Raw genomic sequence first — 18286 nt, forward strand, 5'->3', positions numbered from 1 at the left:
ACTTTCTCTTGGAAATCCAAGAGGATGAATAAAAGTTACTTTTGGGTAAAGTCACTGAAGACATTTCCAGAGCTATGTTTTATGCTGTCTATCAAAACCCTAGTGACAAGAAGGTATTTCAGAGGAATACCAGACAAACTCATTGGGGGATCCAACTGTAATTTTTGAGAAAGTTTTCAGCTCTTTCAGACGTTACCGACTTGACAACTTACAGAGCTAATAGCCCACTTCCCAAGACCAAGGGCATTCAGGAATTGCAGGACTTTCTTTTTTTTCCCCCAGGGGCCATAAAAATTAATAAAAATAACAATCACATTCTTGTCACCACTCTGCCACACTCACTAACTCAGTATAAAAAAGATGGAAAACAAAGATGTTCCAACAAATAACCTAGATATTTTACTAGAATGAGTTTTTTTTCCCCTCTGATGGGGAAAAACACTGTGGGTAAAACAAGAAGTCTTTACAAACTCATCAACTAAAGGAATGAACAAAGTACAGAAAGTGCTTATATAGAAGACACTTATACATACAAAAACGCAGTCTTGACTTCCAGATGTAAGGTAAAGTACAACTTCAGTAAGCGGTCATCAACTTATGCTGGACTGCTAGTTGCAAAAATACAAGCCTCTTATGTGTTTCCAATAGCAAAGCAGTGTGCTGGCACAGTCACTTCCACAGTATGTCTTCAAACAAATCAGAACAAGCGAACAGGAAATATTTGCTTGCCATCATAAACGGCTGTTTTATTTTAAGCACACCTCAATACACGGACTATGTCACTAGTATCACTTCATCACACTAAAGCAGAAGATACCCAAACATAAGCTGTAAATCTTAATTTCTACTACAATCATGTAGTACTGGCATCTGGTATTTTGAAAATGTTTTTTGTTTGTGTTTTTTTTTTCATATTTGCTTTCCCCCCACCTTCCCTCAAAGCCATACAACAACAATAAATCTCAGGACCTCTAGAAAGACTACAGCTTACTAGATGGAGGAAGATGATCTAAGTGACACAGCTACAATAACAAGCAGATATCATCACCGTACCAAAAAGATAAACAAGAACTATACTGATGCTTTTATTTTAATTCATTGCAAGAATAGAAACTCTCTCAATAGGACATTATGAAAGAGGCAAGATGTGCTCCTGGTTGTAAGCCTCACCAAAGTATTGCCCATAGTGCTTAAAAATGATTAACTATTGTTCTTGAAGACTGCCTGTAACTGTCCTCTAAGTCTGAGAAAGGAAGAAATACATGATGATAGCCTTTGTGTAGTCTTTTGATTCAAATTAGTAATTAAAAAGGTACTGTGGTGTTGAAAACATATCAGCAGAAAACATTTATGAAAGTAGCTTCTCCAGCTATTAAAGAATCAATACACCATTTCCTTAGCAAAAAGTGTAAGGATTGACTACCTGTGCATAACCTGTAGACTACAATTCACACAACAAAACAAAAGTCTTTTGAGCCTATATACGTAGCTCAATTAACTGCTAGAAATACAAAACCACTCCAAACTGAAATGTAAAAGTATCTGCCTAGACTCTGTTTTGGGCACAATGTGCTGTTGTAACCAGTAGCATGGAGGGAACAGGAAGAACTCAAGCATTCCTCAAAGATGGATGTTGCACTTTCCAGTGAAAAAGCAAAACCTCTTTGGATTAAGTCTTTACAGTTATTAGGACCACAATGCTGCAGTTTCATGTGCAACTCATGCTGTCAGGTTATACTAGCAACCGTTTACATTACATGACAACACCAATTAATCTAGCAGTCATTTCTGAAGCAATCAGCTTGTTAGACACGTACAGAAATCTACTTAACCAATACTCTGATTATGTGAGGTACAGTTTTAAGAAGCTGCACAGGTAAACTGTTCTTCTTTAAAAAGAGCCACATCAACAGTGTGAATGATGGAGCAACCTGCTTCCTGTGACGTGCTGCCTGGAAATCCCAGCTCTTATTATTGTACAATAATAATAACATGATTCTTGTCCTTAGAAACTTATCATTTATATATAACTTCTCCATGAAGCTAGCAGTGCAGATCTTGTATGCAAACAAAAGCTTAATAGAGATCTATAGAACATAATCAGTGGTACATCTGTAAAACAGGAAGAAGCAGGCAACTAAACCTGAACACCACACTGCACTTAGACCAGAAGTATTCAGACAGGTGCATAACAGCACAAAAGCATGTGCAATTTTGGTAAGCAAGTTCCCAGTAAGCACGCTAATTTATCTTATACATACAGATGTGTCTGAGTAGCTTTTCTTCAGCATGGGTCTGCAAGAACTTAAGATCAAGTGGAAGCAACACTGAAGTGCTCAGGAAGTGTATCTTTCTTGTGATGTTGTAAGGTGGGGGGGGGGGACGGGGGGGGACGATGGACGACAGACAGACATGGGACGGGGAACAGAAGGTACCCAGGCACAAGAAATAAACAGAAACATTCCCAAACACTTAAGTTCTGTCTTTGAAATATTTCAAATGACTAATGTTTTAAAACTTACGATTAGTTAACTGTTTAAGCTAGGAAACAGTATCTATTAGCAACCTGTTGTACAGCATAAACACAAGAGAGCTAATAGAAAGACCTACAAGAGTACTACAAACACACGCTGCTACAGAGCTCCAAGTTCCAGCCTCACATACAACACTATTTTAAAGGCAGAAGCCACTCACAAATTGCCATTTTTTCAGACTTTTGTAAACATGCAAGAAATTCCAGAGTTTTGCACTGACTACGTCAACTAAGAAGATCAATTCTTTTCTAGAAAAATAAGGACAAGTTACCTAGTATTCATTTTGTGTGTCTGAAAACCTAAATAGGGATCAAGAACCAAACTAGTTGCTAGGTCATCGTTTTCACACAGTTCCTTGGCAGACATTCCAGAGGAAGGCACGTAACGACTTTGACCCTCAAATCCTGAGGCACCGCTACCTGCAAATAAGAGAGCATAAATTAGATATCATTTAAAGAATGTCATAAAGCCCAGCTACAATCGGGTTGGAGACAAAGTATAGAACAATTAAGATGATAAAATATCTGAAGAAACAGGAGCATAGTTTATTTTTTCCACTCTTGCTTTTGTTCATTTATGCAGCAGCCAATGGAGAAAGTATTTTAGAATATATTTTATGTCTTTAATGTTGGTTTCCTTCTCTCTTCCCCTCCCCAACTACAAGCACCTTTCCAGACTATACAGTTCAGTCATGCCTGCCTCTAAAACTTCTGACCTATAAACATGATGAAGCCATGAAAATGTCAAACCTGATTTTCCCAAAATCACAGAATGGTTAGGGTTGGAAGGGAAGCTCTGGAGATCATCTAGTCCAACCCCCCTGCCAGAGCAGGGTTTCCTACAGCAGGTTGCACAAGACCGTGTCCAGGCAGGTTTTGAACGTCTCCAGAGGGGGAGACTCCACAACCCCTCTAGGCAGCCTGTTCCAGTGTTCTGCCACTCTCAAAGTAAAGAAGTCCCTCCTCATGTTAAGATGGAACTTCCTATGCTCAAGTTTGTGCCTGTTACCAGTGTGTTCCATCACTAGGCACCACTGAAAAAAAGACTGTTCCCATCTACCTGGCACCCTCCCTTTAAGTATTTATAAGTTATGATAAGATCCCCCCTCAGTCTTCCTTTCTCCAGACTAAAAAGACCCAAGTCCCCTCAGCCTTTCCTCATAAGAAAGATGCTCCAATCCCCTAATCATCTTAGTAGCCCTTTGTTGGACCCTCTCCAGCAGTCCCCTGTTCTTCATCAACCGGGGAGCCAGAACTGGACACAGTACTCCAGATGCAGCTTCACAGGGCAGAGTAGAGGGGGAGGATGACCTCCCTCCACCTGCTGGCCACAATCTTCTTGATGCACCCCAGGATGCTATTGGCCTTCTTGGCCACCAGGGCGCATTGCTGGCTCATGGTCATCCTGTTGTCCACCAAGACTCCCAGATCCCTTTTCACAGAGCTGCTTTCCAGGAGGTCAGCCCCTAACCTGTACTGAATCTGAATGCGAATGAAGGACTTACTCTGAATTTGTATTTAGTCCTTTATCCCAGACCAATAGCAAAAATTAAAACCCATGTTCCTTAAAACCATTTCATAATGACTATTGATATGTGACCATTCAAAATGGGGTTTACTTCTACACATGCACTAAAAGTTGAGCTAGTAATTCAAATTATATATTATCTACTTCCAATCACACTAGTTCTTACTTAGTGCCAATAGTGTATTTTATATTTGTACCAGTTTGAAATTAACTTACGTTCAGTCATTCTCGCTTAACTTTAAAACTGATCTGAAGAGATCTATATTCCTGAAGTGAGTTAATGCATTCAACAAATACAAACATAATGGTGTTATCTACACACTGAATGCAGACCTCCGTCATAAAGGAAGACAAAAGACTGACTTGTAAATTGATAGACAAATCATATAGAACACTAAGCTGCATAAAAATGTACATACATCTGCTTGATCTTCTCTCAACTCCATTTTTGCCCATCTTCGGATTCTCCTTTCCCGCATGCTGCAATTTGGTCTGATTCTGCGCATGGTCATTAGACGACTTGCTTCCACTTCTCCTGCCATTCACCACCATGTTCTTGGATTCTCCCAGCCACTTCATTCCCACAGACAATCTGACTCAGTTGCATTTAGTCACTTTTCAAAAGGCTTGGAGAAGTGGATGAATAATTTCAGTTCCAATTCCTACTGGAAGCAAAACACAAACTTGATTAGAACTTAATGGGAAATTGTTTCCAAGACAGATTTTAACAAAAAGAAAAAAGAAGAAAAAATGGGGAGGGGGTAGGTAGTGATCTGCATTTCAATTAGGAAGAAAGAAAAGCAGTTCATTAGCACTACTACAGGGAACTGCTGCACAGACAGATATCCAGAGGTGAACTACTGTCCAACAACTTACAGTCACATCTGGAAGCAAAGACGGAATTCTAAAGCTGATAAATTGCTAACAACAACTCAATTTTAATAGCTGGACTATACACACATATATACCTATGTATTTATATAGGCATAGATACACATGGATAAATACACACCCAGCTATGTGACTCCAAAAACGGAGTATTTTCAAATGCGCGCCTAATTAAGATTATATTTCCTAATAAATAAAATCTGTAACCTGCTTGGAACTCTACAGCAAGGAATGACATTATAGAAACATCCACCCAGAAGTAAAGACAAACACAGTTTAAAAAAAAATGAAAAAAACACAAGAAAAATGACATTTTTGGAATGTGGGTGGGAGAAACGTGTTAAATATTTAAAAATCAGAGTTCAAAAAACCCTCGATGATCTAGAGCACCCAGGCTACTATTTTTACTGTTCCATGTAATGAAAAAAAAGCCACAACACATCTGGCTCAATGGGCCAGCAGTAAGTAGAGTCACAAGTAGAGCTGAAATTTTACAGTACATAAATGGCTGGCAAAGCACATGCTAGTTTTTGCCTGCAGTCTCAATGCCTTTTGCATAAATAATTATAAGCAAGCTACTAATGATTTTGTATACAGTTGTGTCCCCCTCTGTGTAATTTGCAGGGAAAAAAAATCTGATACTGACTTACATAATTATTTTACAATTTATTTATGTATTAATAATCCATTTACTTGGTTTTAATTCATCCTCCTCCTTACTGCTTCCTCACGAAATAAAAAATTGTGCCTTTTCTTTTTACTGTTATTAAAAAAGAGCATTAATACTCTTCTCACAGCAGATAACAGGCATCGTGTAACAGGCATTTCAATCTAGTGGAAGAAATTCGCAACAAACTAACAGATGTTTTGAAATAGCATCTTTTGTAGAAATCCTGTTTTTAACCAGTTAAGCATTGCAAACTACTGCATTTCTGTTAGACACCTATGTGATCCAGCTACTTAAAGCTACAGAAATATTTATGGCCAGATGATTAGTAACTAAGTTACTTTAAAAGATTCAGAAGATTGAGGTATTAGAGAAAAAAAGTAAGATGTTTGAGCCAATACATCTAAGTCACTTGCTTACCAAAACTATCATCCAGAAATTTACAGGTTTTAGAACCCTTTACAAATTGTCACAGAAGGATAGTAAAATTATTGACAAAATGAAACAGAATCACACTGAGGAAAAGCTGGCTGAACTACTGCCTCAATATAAAGAGTCCATTTCAGTGGAGAAGGAATTTTCTTGCTGCCAGTGACAGAAAGGATTGGCTTTGACCTCAAGATTTTAAAAAAAAAAAAAAAAAAAAGCTCTTTAACAGAGCTTTAACTGAACAGTTTGACTACCAGAATGCAATAGCTGCTCTGCATACTGACAAAATTCTTTAGGAAGTTACCAGATACAGTCTTCAAGGAAAAAAACCACAGACTTAAAATTTGCTAGGGTAAACCCTATTCATTGCATTTAGCTATATGTAAAGCAAGACATTTTTATATACTACCTCCAAAAAACAACCTTGGAAATCTTGCTGCCAAACCTGTACTAGACAATACTAGGCTTTTTTTTTTTTCTTCATAGAGCTTGCCTGACAAAATACATTTAAAAAGTGGTAGTGGTGGTGGGGGGAAAGCAACCCCCCCAAACTGTCTTGTTAAGCATCCCACCTGAACCTCTTTCAGAAGGCAGCTACCCTATGAAAATCTGCACTGACTGAAACTCCAATTCATTTTACACGTCTATACACTCTAATTAAAACCCGTTCCCCATTTTTGTAACAGTGGTAATAGAGAGCATCAAAACAGAAACTACATTAAAGACTTCCACTAAATTCAGTCTTGGTCTCTTTGTAAACCAGGAGTGAACTATACCCTGTGGTGTGCTACAGTTCAAGAGCAGTACAGGTAAATGAAGTCTACCATGAAGTCCAATTGTAGATGTATGCAACCATATTGAGGAAAAACATTCAATACAGTAGTGCTTCTGACAACTAACAGGTACTGTAGCTACACTTTCAGCTGCACAAAGAAGGAAGCTGATCTTTGTAAGTCCAGTTTTGGGAGGGTAAGTACTATCTGTGCTAAGACACTTCTGCCTAACTAATACAGTGATGGTAAGGAAAGCATGATAGCAAAGGTAAGAAGGAACATGGCAACAACAGTATTAATACTCAAACCGTACTAATTTGGAAAAATACTTGCTTTTGCTGCAAAATATATTGATATAGATGACAACAGAAGCCCCCCCCCTACAAAATCAAAAGCCGTTCAGTGAAGCTTAGCAAACATTCTTATGAAAAATCATTATTTATTTGATCCTTGCAGCCTAATGAGCAAGAAAACCTTTGTCTCCATCTACTGCTGCCTCTTATTTTCTAACACCAGCCAAATGACAAACTTTAAGACTACAAGTGTGCTTCTTCAGCCTTTATTCTTTCTCCCAATACACAAACACTGCTTTCAAGAGACTGTATCAAAAGCCAGAACCAACAGACAGGATATGCCAACACATAATCGAAAAGAGAGCAAAAGATGCCCCACTCGTCACCACCACGTGATCTTTAATACATCTTCAGACGTGACTTGCTCTCAATACTTTCTGTATCAGACCCATGCTGACAAGTCCTTGAGGACCAGAGGGAGAAAAGGAAGAGATGAACACCATCTCCCTATTCAAGAAAAGTCTGGAATATACTTTCACCTCCACAGACCTAGAAACTCCTGCTAACAGCCCCAACCATCGAATAATGTAACACCATGCATGGATCACTCACGACTTCCGGTTTATCTATAAAGTTTACCAGCACAATTACAGCTTCTGAGGGACCTTTTTTATTTCAATGTAAATGCTCACATTGCTGTTTTAACCCTGTATTAATTATACCACTATGCTTTATAATTATACTGCATTTTATAATTCTATTACAGTAGCTTTACAAGCACATTTCCTCAAATGTCAAAATATAGCTCAATCACACTTGGCACCTCTCACCAAGGAATTTAGCATTTCATTGCAACAGTACTGTCAAAAATGAAAACTCAAGTTTCATTTACCTGGTTCTAAATTTTTTAAACCTATTAACACACTTTCTGAGCATTATTTGCATTTCAGTAACATTCAGAAGCCCCGATCAACAACTGAAGCACAAACATGATTAATGCTGTCATCACATAAGATACTCAAAGCCAGATATATCCAGAAGTGTTTACCAGACCGATTAAACAGTACCATTCAGATCTATATCGCATACAAAAAGATTTATTTCTTTTATACTGGAAAGCGTAGTAAATCCCTCTGAATGTGAGTAAAGAAATTCTGTGGCCATTAAAATGGATCTCAAAAGCTGAGCCTCCCAGGTTTTTGGCTCTCGTCTGTGAAATTTATCAGTTCAGAAAAGTCTTGTGAGGGGGAAAAAAAGCTGCATAAAGACAAATCAATAAAAGCCTAAACCATGCAAACACATACATTAGTAACCATATGAAAATCAACTATCACTTATTTTAGTCTTCCTCAACACAGTTTTTGCATATAAATATTTATTACCTAAAGGACAGGCACAGCTTCTAAACAGAGGCAGTGGATTTTGTTCATTCCTCTCCAGGACACCGGCAAAAACACTAGGATCAAGAGGTCTCCTAACAGGCAGGGTCATCCTCCCCTTTTCCATGGTCTCCAGTACACAGGCTGTCAAAGGACCGCCTTCTAAAATACACTTTCTAGATTTTTTTTTTTATTTATTTTTTAAGAACACAAACATCTGAACCAGTTTTGGTTTGGTGCTTGTTTGTTTGTTGGTTTTTTTTTTTTTTTTTTTTAAATTAACTATAGCTGCAAAAAGTCTTCCTCAACAAGACAGTAGCCTAAAGCAAATATGGGACACAAAATCAAAAGACCCAATGACCACAGACTCAGCTTTTCTGGACAAATCAATGGCATCAAGAGAAAAGACATATGTTTCATTACCAACAGGTCCAAAGAAAGCAATAGACCTTTGAATTGGGGAAGCAGAGCAAAACTATGCAACCAGTTTTTCTGTAGGATCACCACATTGTAGACAATTTCACTACACCTGGGTAACAAAAAAAAAAACCCACCCACTCCTAAAAAGTGTTCAAGTTTCTAATACGAAAGACTGAGCAAAATCAAAGCTGAATGAAAACTTGCACAGCTTTAAGAAGTTACTCAAAATAGCCTCAAATCTTCTTTCAGTTCCTGTTTTTGAGAGAGCAGACAAGTACGTTAATCCAGAGAGGAAAGTGAAGCACAGAATGCTTCTAGCTCACAAAGGGTGTGAAGCCAATGCAGAATGTCACTTTAAACAGGAATGTAATGTTGTTATGCTGCAAATTATTACTGATGACACTAAAACACAGCAAAACCAGGCATGGAGCAGAGGTCTTTGCAACCACAGAAGGTGACAAAAACAGAAGACATTTGGGAGTTTACTTTCCCATAATCTCTGTAGTCAAAGTTGTACCTTCAAGACAGGTCAGGTGGTCTCACAGGACTTCAAACATTCTGCAGTCGAGGCTGCAATTCCTCAACAGGATAAAAGCTACCTAGGAAGGGCTACTTCAGTCCCACCCCTTATTTTAGCAACCTGATTTCATGCCCACTTTTAACTTTCTTTGCCCCTGGGATGAACTGGTTCAGTAAATTAAACCACCAGGAAAAAAAAATAAAAAGAAAAAAAAGTGGGGTTTGAGTGTTTCTAGTTAGCCTAGTTAAGTTCTCAGAATAAGCTCAGTGCAGAATTGGATATGGACTAATAGTGGCATGTGGGAGGCTATAAGACTATCAAAACTGACTCAGGTCAGTTCAAACTGCAGCCTCAGAATACACATTTGTGAGAGCACACATAGATCCAAAACTAACCCAAACCCAGGCTTCAATCCCCCACCAATAGCTCAGTCTGTACATTCCCACTTTCTCTTTTGCAGCCACATGATTTTTGTGTCAATTTGGATACTAACCCAAGTATGATGCAGGCACAGAAGCAATAGCGTGTACCAGTACAAATGAGTGGCAGAAAGGGAAGCACATACAGAAGTGCTTCAGCAGCTCCTGCCCCTTCTCTTCTTCCCCCCTCACTCAGTGCCTTCTCAGGGCAAAGCTGAACTGGCTGAGCAAAGCACCCTCTGAAGGCTGCGTGATCCCCTGAACTCACCACAGCAACTCCAGCGTTCAGCACACTTTTACAGAGACAACCCAAAAACTCACTACTTCTGAGACAGGAAAATCTTCCTTCCTCTCCTTTGCCAATTCACACAAACATTTCTACCAATTCTGGAGCTCAGTGGACCTCTCCATAACTCCATTTAACCGCGCGAGGATAGCAGGTAATTTTCTGCTGGTTTAACGCGCAGAGCAGGTTTAGCAAAGGATCCAGTGTGTGCTACAGCAAGGGAGGATGCAGTACTGGAAAAACAGCACCAGGACCACTGAAACAGGAAGGAAAAGCGTCAGCTCTTGTAAGTTTAGCTATGTAACTCAGACCGGTTCAGCTGAACCTAGCAGTTCAGGGCAGCCCCACCATGGCTGGCACAAACAGCATTACAGTTCAATGAAGACATCAAACCAGCTCAACGCCAAAAGCAGCCCTGCTGGCCCCTCACCTGCTTGTGCCCGCTTCCATGCCATCCTCCCTCTGTGCCAGCAAAACAACTACAGAGCCAAATGGTGATCGAATCAGGGGAGTCATCAGAAAACCCTGAACCTTGCTGGCTTGAACCATGGTACAAGAGGATGTTACGGGAGCATGGAGGAACAAGGTCAGGGAAGTGGTCAGGAGCACTCAAGCCAGGACTGTTCCCAAATGCTTTGTACTCTCAAACCACAGCTCTGGATTCACCGTTTAGCATAGAAGTATCACACCTTACACTTACTAAGTTAATTTGGGCAACTGTCTGTGCCATTAAAGCACAATGATGCCTGAAGTGAAAAGAATACTGGGAACTGCAGTCCTGCAATAGGATAGTGCTAATAGATCAAAACAAGTATTCAAGAGCCTTGTTCAGTCTTGTTACTGAGTATATAAGGATACATCATCCCACTTATTTAATATGCAATGCACTAAGTAATTACTTTATTTAAAGTCTTATTTTCCAGTTTGCAAACTCAAACGGGTATATAGCAAAGATGTCTGTATGTGTCTAACCGGCTCTAATAACAAAATAGCATGATAAACAAACAAACAGATCCCATTTTCAATCAAGTAAGTCCTGATTTCCTCAAACAGTGTTAATTCCAAGGAAGAAGGCTTAAAGAATTCAAGACAAAATTTCATTTTTAATGAAACAGAAGAGGACGCATCCATAGCTATAGTGACCAGATTTCGGAAACAGGACATGACTCTGTGTGAATTTATTCTATAACACATTTTAACCTCATTGATTAAAACCTCCCACTATATATTACAGTTATACTAGTAAACACTCTGACCAGATTGACATCTCGTATATGTTGCCCTGCACTTAATTCAATAGAAAACTACACCAAGTTACATACTTAGGAATTGTCATGCTGCCTGTATACAACTCAACAAAACACCATGTACCCTCTCCCTCACCCCCCATCTTCACTTCTTCAGAGAGTAACATGTTGAAAATAATTTGACTTTGAAGTTTTAGATATAAATGCTGGACAAAGCTGTGCTTCACTCCTTCCCTAAAAGCACATATTCCCTAATGAAAAAAAAAAAAAAAATCACAAAAAAAAAATCCCAAGACGTCAGGCGTTTCGAGCTAATTGCAGCAAGCTCTGAGGCCGGAACGGTCACTCTAAACAGACCTTAACAAAAACCAAGCCGTATAAATAGGGATTAAAACTCCCATTACGGCTCATATAGCGGGAAGCCGTGCCGCCGGGACCACTAACCAACTACCACCAGAAGCGCCACGAACTGCCAAGTAACTAACAGCTTCCTCCCCGAGCTCCCCACAGGCCTCCCTAGCCTGAAACTACTCGCACGAATGCCGGCGACGAGCCGAGGGGGAAGCGGGCGGCGGAAGGGGCGCGGCGCCGGCCGCACCGGGCCGCGCGGTGGCGGGCGGCGCCTCCCCGGCCCCGTGCTGCCCCCTAGGGCTGGCCTCCCGCCGCCGCCACCCTCCAACCCCGGCCCCGCCGCGGCCTCCACCTCCCCCGGGCCCCAGCCGCGGCGGGGAGGCGGCACCGCCTGCAGACCCCCCTCTCTCCGAGCGGCCGCGGGTCCCCCACCCCCTTCAACCACCCTGGAGCGCCGGGGTCCGTCTGTCAGCGCCGCCGAGAGCTGCCCTCGCCCTGCCCGAGGCGGCGGAGGGGCGCCAGCGGCCCCGCACGCTGCCGCCTCGGCCGGCCCGCGGCGGGGAGCAGCCGCCGGGCCGCGGGGCATGACACGGGGACGGCTCCCCACCGCCCCCCACAGCTGAGGGGCACGGCCCCCGGCGCCCCCGCCTCACCGCCCGCTGACAGGCTGCCCCTGGCGCCTCCCACGCACGGGTACACCTCGCTCACAGGGCCCACGGGAGTCGCGACACCCCCCCGCCCCCCAACCCACACACACACACGCAGACTCACCTCCCGGCTGCCCTCCGCGCTGGGTTCCTCACCGCCACCGGCGCTGCCCCAGCCGCCACTGGGGGAAAATGAATCATCAAAGGGAAGGGAGCGTAGGGGAAAAAGGAGGGGGGAGGGGAGCGAAGACAGAGCGAGGGAGGGGCGGAGGGGGAAGGAAAACTAAGGAGGGGGGGAAAAAAGCAGCGACAATGATAAAAAATAATTCCGAGTGGGGGGAGGAAAAAAAATGGCGGATTAAAATCCAAGATGGCGGCGCCGAGGGGCGAGCGGTCCAGGGAGGAGGCGACGGAAGGAGCCGCCTATAGATCCCTCCGCCGAGCCCCGCGAGAAAGAGTCCCCCGGGCTCCCTCGCAGAGACCCCGCGGGGCGGCGGCGAGCACCGGCTGCCGTCGCCGCCGCTTCCTCCTGCCTTTGCTTCTTCTCTGCGGGGAGCCCTCCTTGCTCCGGCCTGCCGAGCCAGGCGGGCCGCTGCGCCGGCCACCGCGCTCCGAAGTTTCTTGTTCTTTCTCCCAGCGTAGCCCACGACCTCCTCGCCCCGTCCGGGGAGACGCCGCCTGCCCCTGCGCTCCCGGCGGCGGAGGGACACCGCGGGCAGGCGCTGACTTACGCCCGCCGCGGCGGAAGGATACACCACTCGCAAGGAAATGCAGACCGCCCCCCCGCTCCCATCCCGCGCCGCTCCCTGCCTCCTGCCGCCGCCGCTTCACACCGACCGGCACAGAGGCAGGCCGCCAGCCCGCGAGCCTCCGCGCCTCGCCCGCGGAGCAGGGACAGCGCGCACCGCGACTTCCATGACCACTCAGCACAGCGCTAGCGCCGCGGCGGAGGGATTTTTCCGAGAAGAAAACAAGGTCCGGGCCACCCCGCGGCTCGGGCCGGCCGGCCGTGTGTGCGCAGAAGAAGTCCCGGCCGCCTCACGCGGTGGAGGGATCACTCCGCCCGGAGCAGCCCTTTAAATGTGAGGGACTCCCCGCCGTGGGGGCGAGCGGTGGGCGGCTGTTTTTAGGGGGCCGGTGGCGAGGCGGAGGCTGTAAAGTGCTCCTTCTACCTCGGTCCCGGCGTCTGTGAGGTGACAGTTCGCCCTGCTCTACCTGAGGGCGTGGGGGCCGCAACTTCAGCGTCCCCGGGAGCTCCCGGGCACTGGCACCTGCTCCCTCCCCCTCGCCGGTGCCTGGCAGAGGCATTTAAAAATGGCCCCCGCGGCCTGTAGGGGCTGGGACGGCACCGCCTTCACTGGGCCGCCGAAGGGAACGGGGCAGCCCCGGAGGGGGAGAAGGGTCGGGCCGCTGGCCAGCCCGTGTTCCACCACCACCACCACCCCCGCCACGCCTCCCCACGCGTGTTCGTGGCCGGGCGTGGGTGCGTGCGAGCGCCCCACTGGAGGAGGGGGGCTGGCCTGGCGGCGGCTCCGTGGGCCGTCTTGAAACAAAAGGTGGCCGCGCTGCTGCCGGACCTGATGGAGACTGTGAGGCGGGGAGTGGCGAGCGTGATGCCGCCCGTCAGCAGAAACGGGCTCGATTACATGCATTTGTTGGGGGGGGGGGGGGAACCCAAACAAATCCCCAAACTTGCTACATGCTGTATGTTTCTACGTTCGCGGGAGTTGGGAAACTGGAAAGTACACGTTTTTCTGCTCAAAGTTCAGAAGTTTTATGATGTACTCAATATTTCATCTTGCCGTTTATGTGTCTTGTCATGTGATTTGCTGATTATAATACAGACTGTTCTCAAATACAGGTTTTATTTTCATAAGTTTACTAGAAGCTTTTAGATTACCTGTATTCATTTTAAAGTAACTATAACCGTTTATGGAAGAGGAGATTTACCACGTAACATCTTTCCTCTCGACAGCTACCCACCAGGAATACCAAATCCTCAGTTTTATTCATAATAGGATGCTAAAGTTTTGTAATAAAATATAATTTTCCATGGAACTGTGTTTAATTTCACTTTAATTATGCGAGTGAAGCAAGATAGGGCAATGTCATGTATCCCAACAAACCAAATTGCTAGGTAAATTAAATTTACTATAATTTGATAACAAGAAATTGCCTCTGAAGCTGAGATTTTGCATGCCCTGTTGCTAAACCAGATTAACACAGGCTTTTACAGTTAAATTACAAACCTCTGAAAGATCACTTCAAACCAGAATGGACTATTAATAACATCACAAGCAGTGACACTGTGATAATATTAGTAACAACATTTGTATATTGTTTTATAGATGCACCGGGTTGCTCTGTGTATTTAAGGGAATGACTACAGTCATCTCAGAATTTTAGGTATTGCTAGACTGGAGGACGCTGGCTTCAGTCCTGATGGGAGCAAGAGCTTTCCATAGTTCCAACAAAGGGTGGCGAGCCCTTAATGTGGTTGAAGCAGTGCACACAAAACTCTCTACTTACATCCCTACCATAGACTCCAGCAGGTGATCTGGTGGCAAAGCCCTGGCTACGTCTGAAAGGATGTTATTTTTTTTCAGAACATGTTCAGCTAAAACTTATTTCCTCTGCTATTCTGGTAACAATTATAAAAGTTAAAGAAAAAATAAGCACTCTTTCCAGTTTGATTACAGTTGGGTTTGTTATTTCTTCTACATTATAGCGTTTTCTGATAGTAGGTCTCTCATTCAATGAAAAAAAAAACCTGTCTTTGAAAATAAGAAAATTGGGTGGTCAAACCATGGTCAAATCATGATAGGATGCTTCAGGAATAAATTTACTATGTTAAACAATTTTGAGTGCCCATGTTTTTTTCTGGAAACCAGCAGAGATGTGGCAAGTAGCTCCAACTAAATGTAATTTCAGAAATGTATTATATTTTGTATTGTGAAAGACCCATAGTTGCAACATTGGCTTCACTTCCTAAATTAATACTACCATAGCAGGGTTAACCCTCACCAGAACATGAAAGGTCTCAGATAATGAATTTTTATTATTTTCTAATTAGTTATTAAAGGATGGTGATGATGGCATTATTTTTTAAAGGCGTGAAAATTTCTTTCAGTCACATGTTACTTAATATATCTATGCTGTTTTTTTTACTTCTGCTGGAGAATTTTTTTTCTGATACAATAAGACCCAAAGATTTCAAGCGTATGCCAGGCAGTGGATGAATTTATTTCAGTGTGCTTTGGCAAGAATCGGTAGTCTTTAATTTCCAAAGTAGTATTCCTAAATCATTGCAGTTGTAAAAATTTGCTTTTTGCTGATTTAGTAGACATTCCCACTTTGGGAACAGTAGCCACTTTGAGAATAGCAGCTTTTACATTTTCAACGTCCCTTATATGCTATGACAGTACAGTCCTAATATCACAAACATTTTTGGTCATCCAGCTTTCACCAAAAAATTGTAGTTATTAAAATATTTACGTGATGAGTGGTTTTGTAAAAACCACTGTGTTTCTTTTAAGAGGCAAAACTTGAACTTCAGACTTCAGTTACATGTAGAAGCTGCTGCTTCATTGCAATCTCTGAGGCTATGTATCAGTCCAGACTTCTGCCTACAGCTGCAGGGTCAGAATCCAGTCCTCAGCCCTAAGCCTCCCTATTGGAAACCACCCCTGCAACAAAACCTTTCCAATGATATGAAGCCAAATCCAGCTTAAGCTGAAAAAGATACAGCTCTAGCTGAGCAAATGACGTTTTCTCCCTGTATGCCTGCATGTCCATTCTTTATTTGCAAATCTGACTTAAATACCGTGGCAATGGATAATTTGAAGGACTACAAACCACAATTGAAAAGTCCATCACCTGCTTGACAGTTTTACTGAGCCATGCAGGCATTTGGTGGTTTTTTTTTGCTAACTTTAATTCTGCAGTATTTTTACATACACCTGGCATAAGCATTTCTGAAACAGATACCTGGGAGTGTTTATGTGCCAATAACAAGGCTGAGTTGTCATATATGTTCTGGCTCTTTGGCAGGCCTGCCAGGCTATAAGGCACCTTTGTGCCATGAAAGTTTTAAAGCACACCACGTCTTGTGCTGTAACTTCTATATAACTTACGTTGGAATTTTAAACTGGAAATACTGTGACCAAATCTCTACCATCAGCTCAGCCGATTTTAAGAGCCCAGCAATATCACCCAGTAAAGTAGAAGCATGAGGAAACAGAAAGAAACAGAAGGAAGGAGCTGAAGTAAATCATCAGGTGCAGTGAGCTTGATCTTTCATTTATGGTGATGTTTTATCTTGTGTTTACAGCAAGCAGATGCTCTGTAGCCATTTTTACTATTGGGAAGAAATGATGTTGTGCAAACGGGTGACAGGTTTCACATTGTAAACGACACTTTTCTATTGGCATGGTCATGCAGAGAATTTGTTTCCTTTGTATGCTGAGCAAGTAAATATCTTGCTGTGACATCTTTGAGAGGATCAGTCCCTTCCATCTGTGCAGGAACGTGGCCTTAAGCTCTAGCCATGGTGCCTCGCTAAACTTGCTGTGAGGCGTACCATTGCAATCAACGTGTAATCACCTCTGTCCGATGTCACAAGTCCGTTTTCACTGATGATTACAAACCCAAAGTTGAACATTGCAAATGAATGTACATAGAAATAAAATTAAATACGCTTTCTATCAAAATCTTATTAATTTATCAAAAACGTACATATTCTTAGTAACAGATGGTCAATAATAGATGATAGATGGCCTTCTCTGTGTAAATTAATGGCTGTAATTCACTTGAGGGGATCTGCTGATGTCATAAGCTGCCAGAGTGCAGCTTGAGTGATTTATTAACAGCTGCAGAAATGCTAGAGTGAATTACATCCTTGTATTCACTTAGGGTCTGCAAATTGTTATTTATAAAATATGGAGGTTTGTATTTCTTCATTATTATAGGGATCTTTTCTGTGACTCTAGTACAGTGGCATGGTGCAGAAATGACTATAAAAGCTCAGCTCCCTGCCTGCAGTATAAAGGCAGATTTTCTCCACTAATACGTAACAACAGCAACCCTTTCCTTTATTTTTAAAATAAGCTAATCAATATCTGCAGGGGTTTACATAAGTCCTGTGGGTTTGTTTTTCCCCCCACCCCCCTACCATCAAATACAAATAATGTCAGTATCTTCTGGTCCAGGAACCTCTGTCACTCAATATTGTAGTCACTGCCTCTGTGCACATTAGGCTATGTCCAAAACAAAAATATAGAAGAGGGCTGGGTGCTAAACAGGAATAGGTGCTACCTCTAGTAATAACTGGATTTTTCTGTTTAGGAAGAAGGCAACAGATCCAGAATGCTAGAAAAGACACCTGGAAACCAAAATTCTTTGTGTACAGGGAAGAGACTGTCTTATCTCCTAACTCTGTCCCTGTTCAGGGAGAAAACCCTTCCTTTCCTCCATGAAATTCCTGCATGGTGAAAGGGAAGATTTTCTGAGTATGGATCCCAGGTTTATCGCACCATTCTAAAACGTGACTGTACGCAAGCAAATGAAATAATATTAATTTCCATTCATTTTTCCCTCTCCCCCCAAAATAGGAGGTGATTAGGATGATATTAAATCATGTTTCTCAAACAAGGGATACATTTCCAAAAAGTAATGCAAGTTGTAGAGGGAGAGAGAAAAGGAGAAGAACGATGAAGCATTGCATGGCAGGAAGCAACAGTCAGAATTCATTTGCAAATAACTCTGTGTATTATTCTTGCTGATGATCCAGAATTTCTCAACAGAACTCACAGCAAGTGTTTGGACATCAGCTAGATTCTAGTGACAACCCTTCCAGCCTTCTCTCTTCTCCAAGATTAGTTTTGTTTGTTGATAGTTAGATTTTTACC

The 18286-nt window shown here is 42.8% G+C and overlaps 1 protein-coding gene across 2 annotated transcripts in view; it reads right to left on the minus strand.

Annotated features, from left to right (window-relative positions):
- The window catches only part of KMT5B (lysine methyltransferase 5B), a 31073-nt gene extending 18346 nt beyond the window's left edge, over window positions 1–12727 (minus strand). Inside the window, exons 1-3 of one of the 2 annotated variants that reach the window (XM_082485999.1) lie at window positions 12505–12727; window positions 4481–4723; window positions 2806–2953 (exon numbers count right to left, since the gene is read on the minus strand). In XM_082485999.1, coding sequence (XP_082342125.1) covers window positions 2806–2953; window positions 4481–4640 — 308 coding nt within the window. In that variant the 5' untranslated portion in view covers window positions 4641–4723; window positions 12505–12727. Of the gene's footprint in view, window positions 1–2805; window positions 2954–4480; window positions 4727–12504 lie in introns of both variants that reach the window. The other variant, XM_082486000.1, reaches the window with a different exon arrangement.
- Window positions 12728–18286: the final 5559 nt, after the last annotated feature.

Source organism: Vanellus vanellus (genome assembly GCF_965231255.1).
Source record: "Vanellus vanellus genome assembly, chromosome: 6".
Taxonomy (NCBI): Eukaryota; Metazoa; Chordata; class Aves; order Charadriiformes; family Charadriidae; genus Vanellus; species Vanellus vanellus.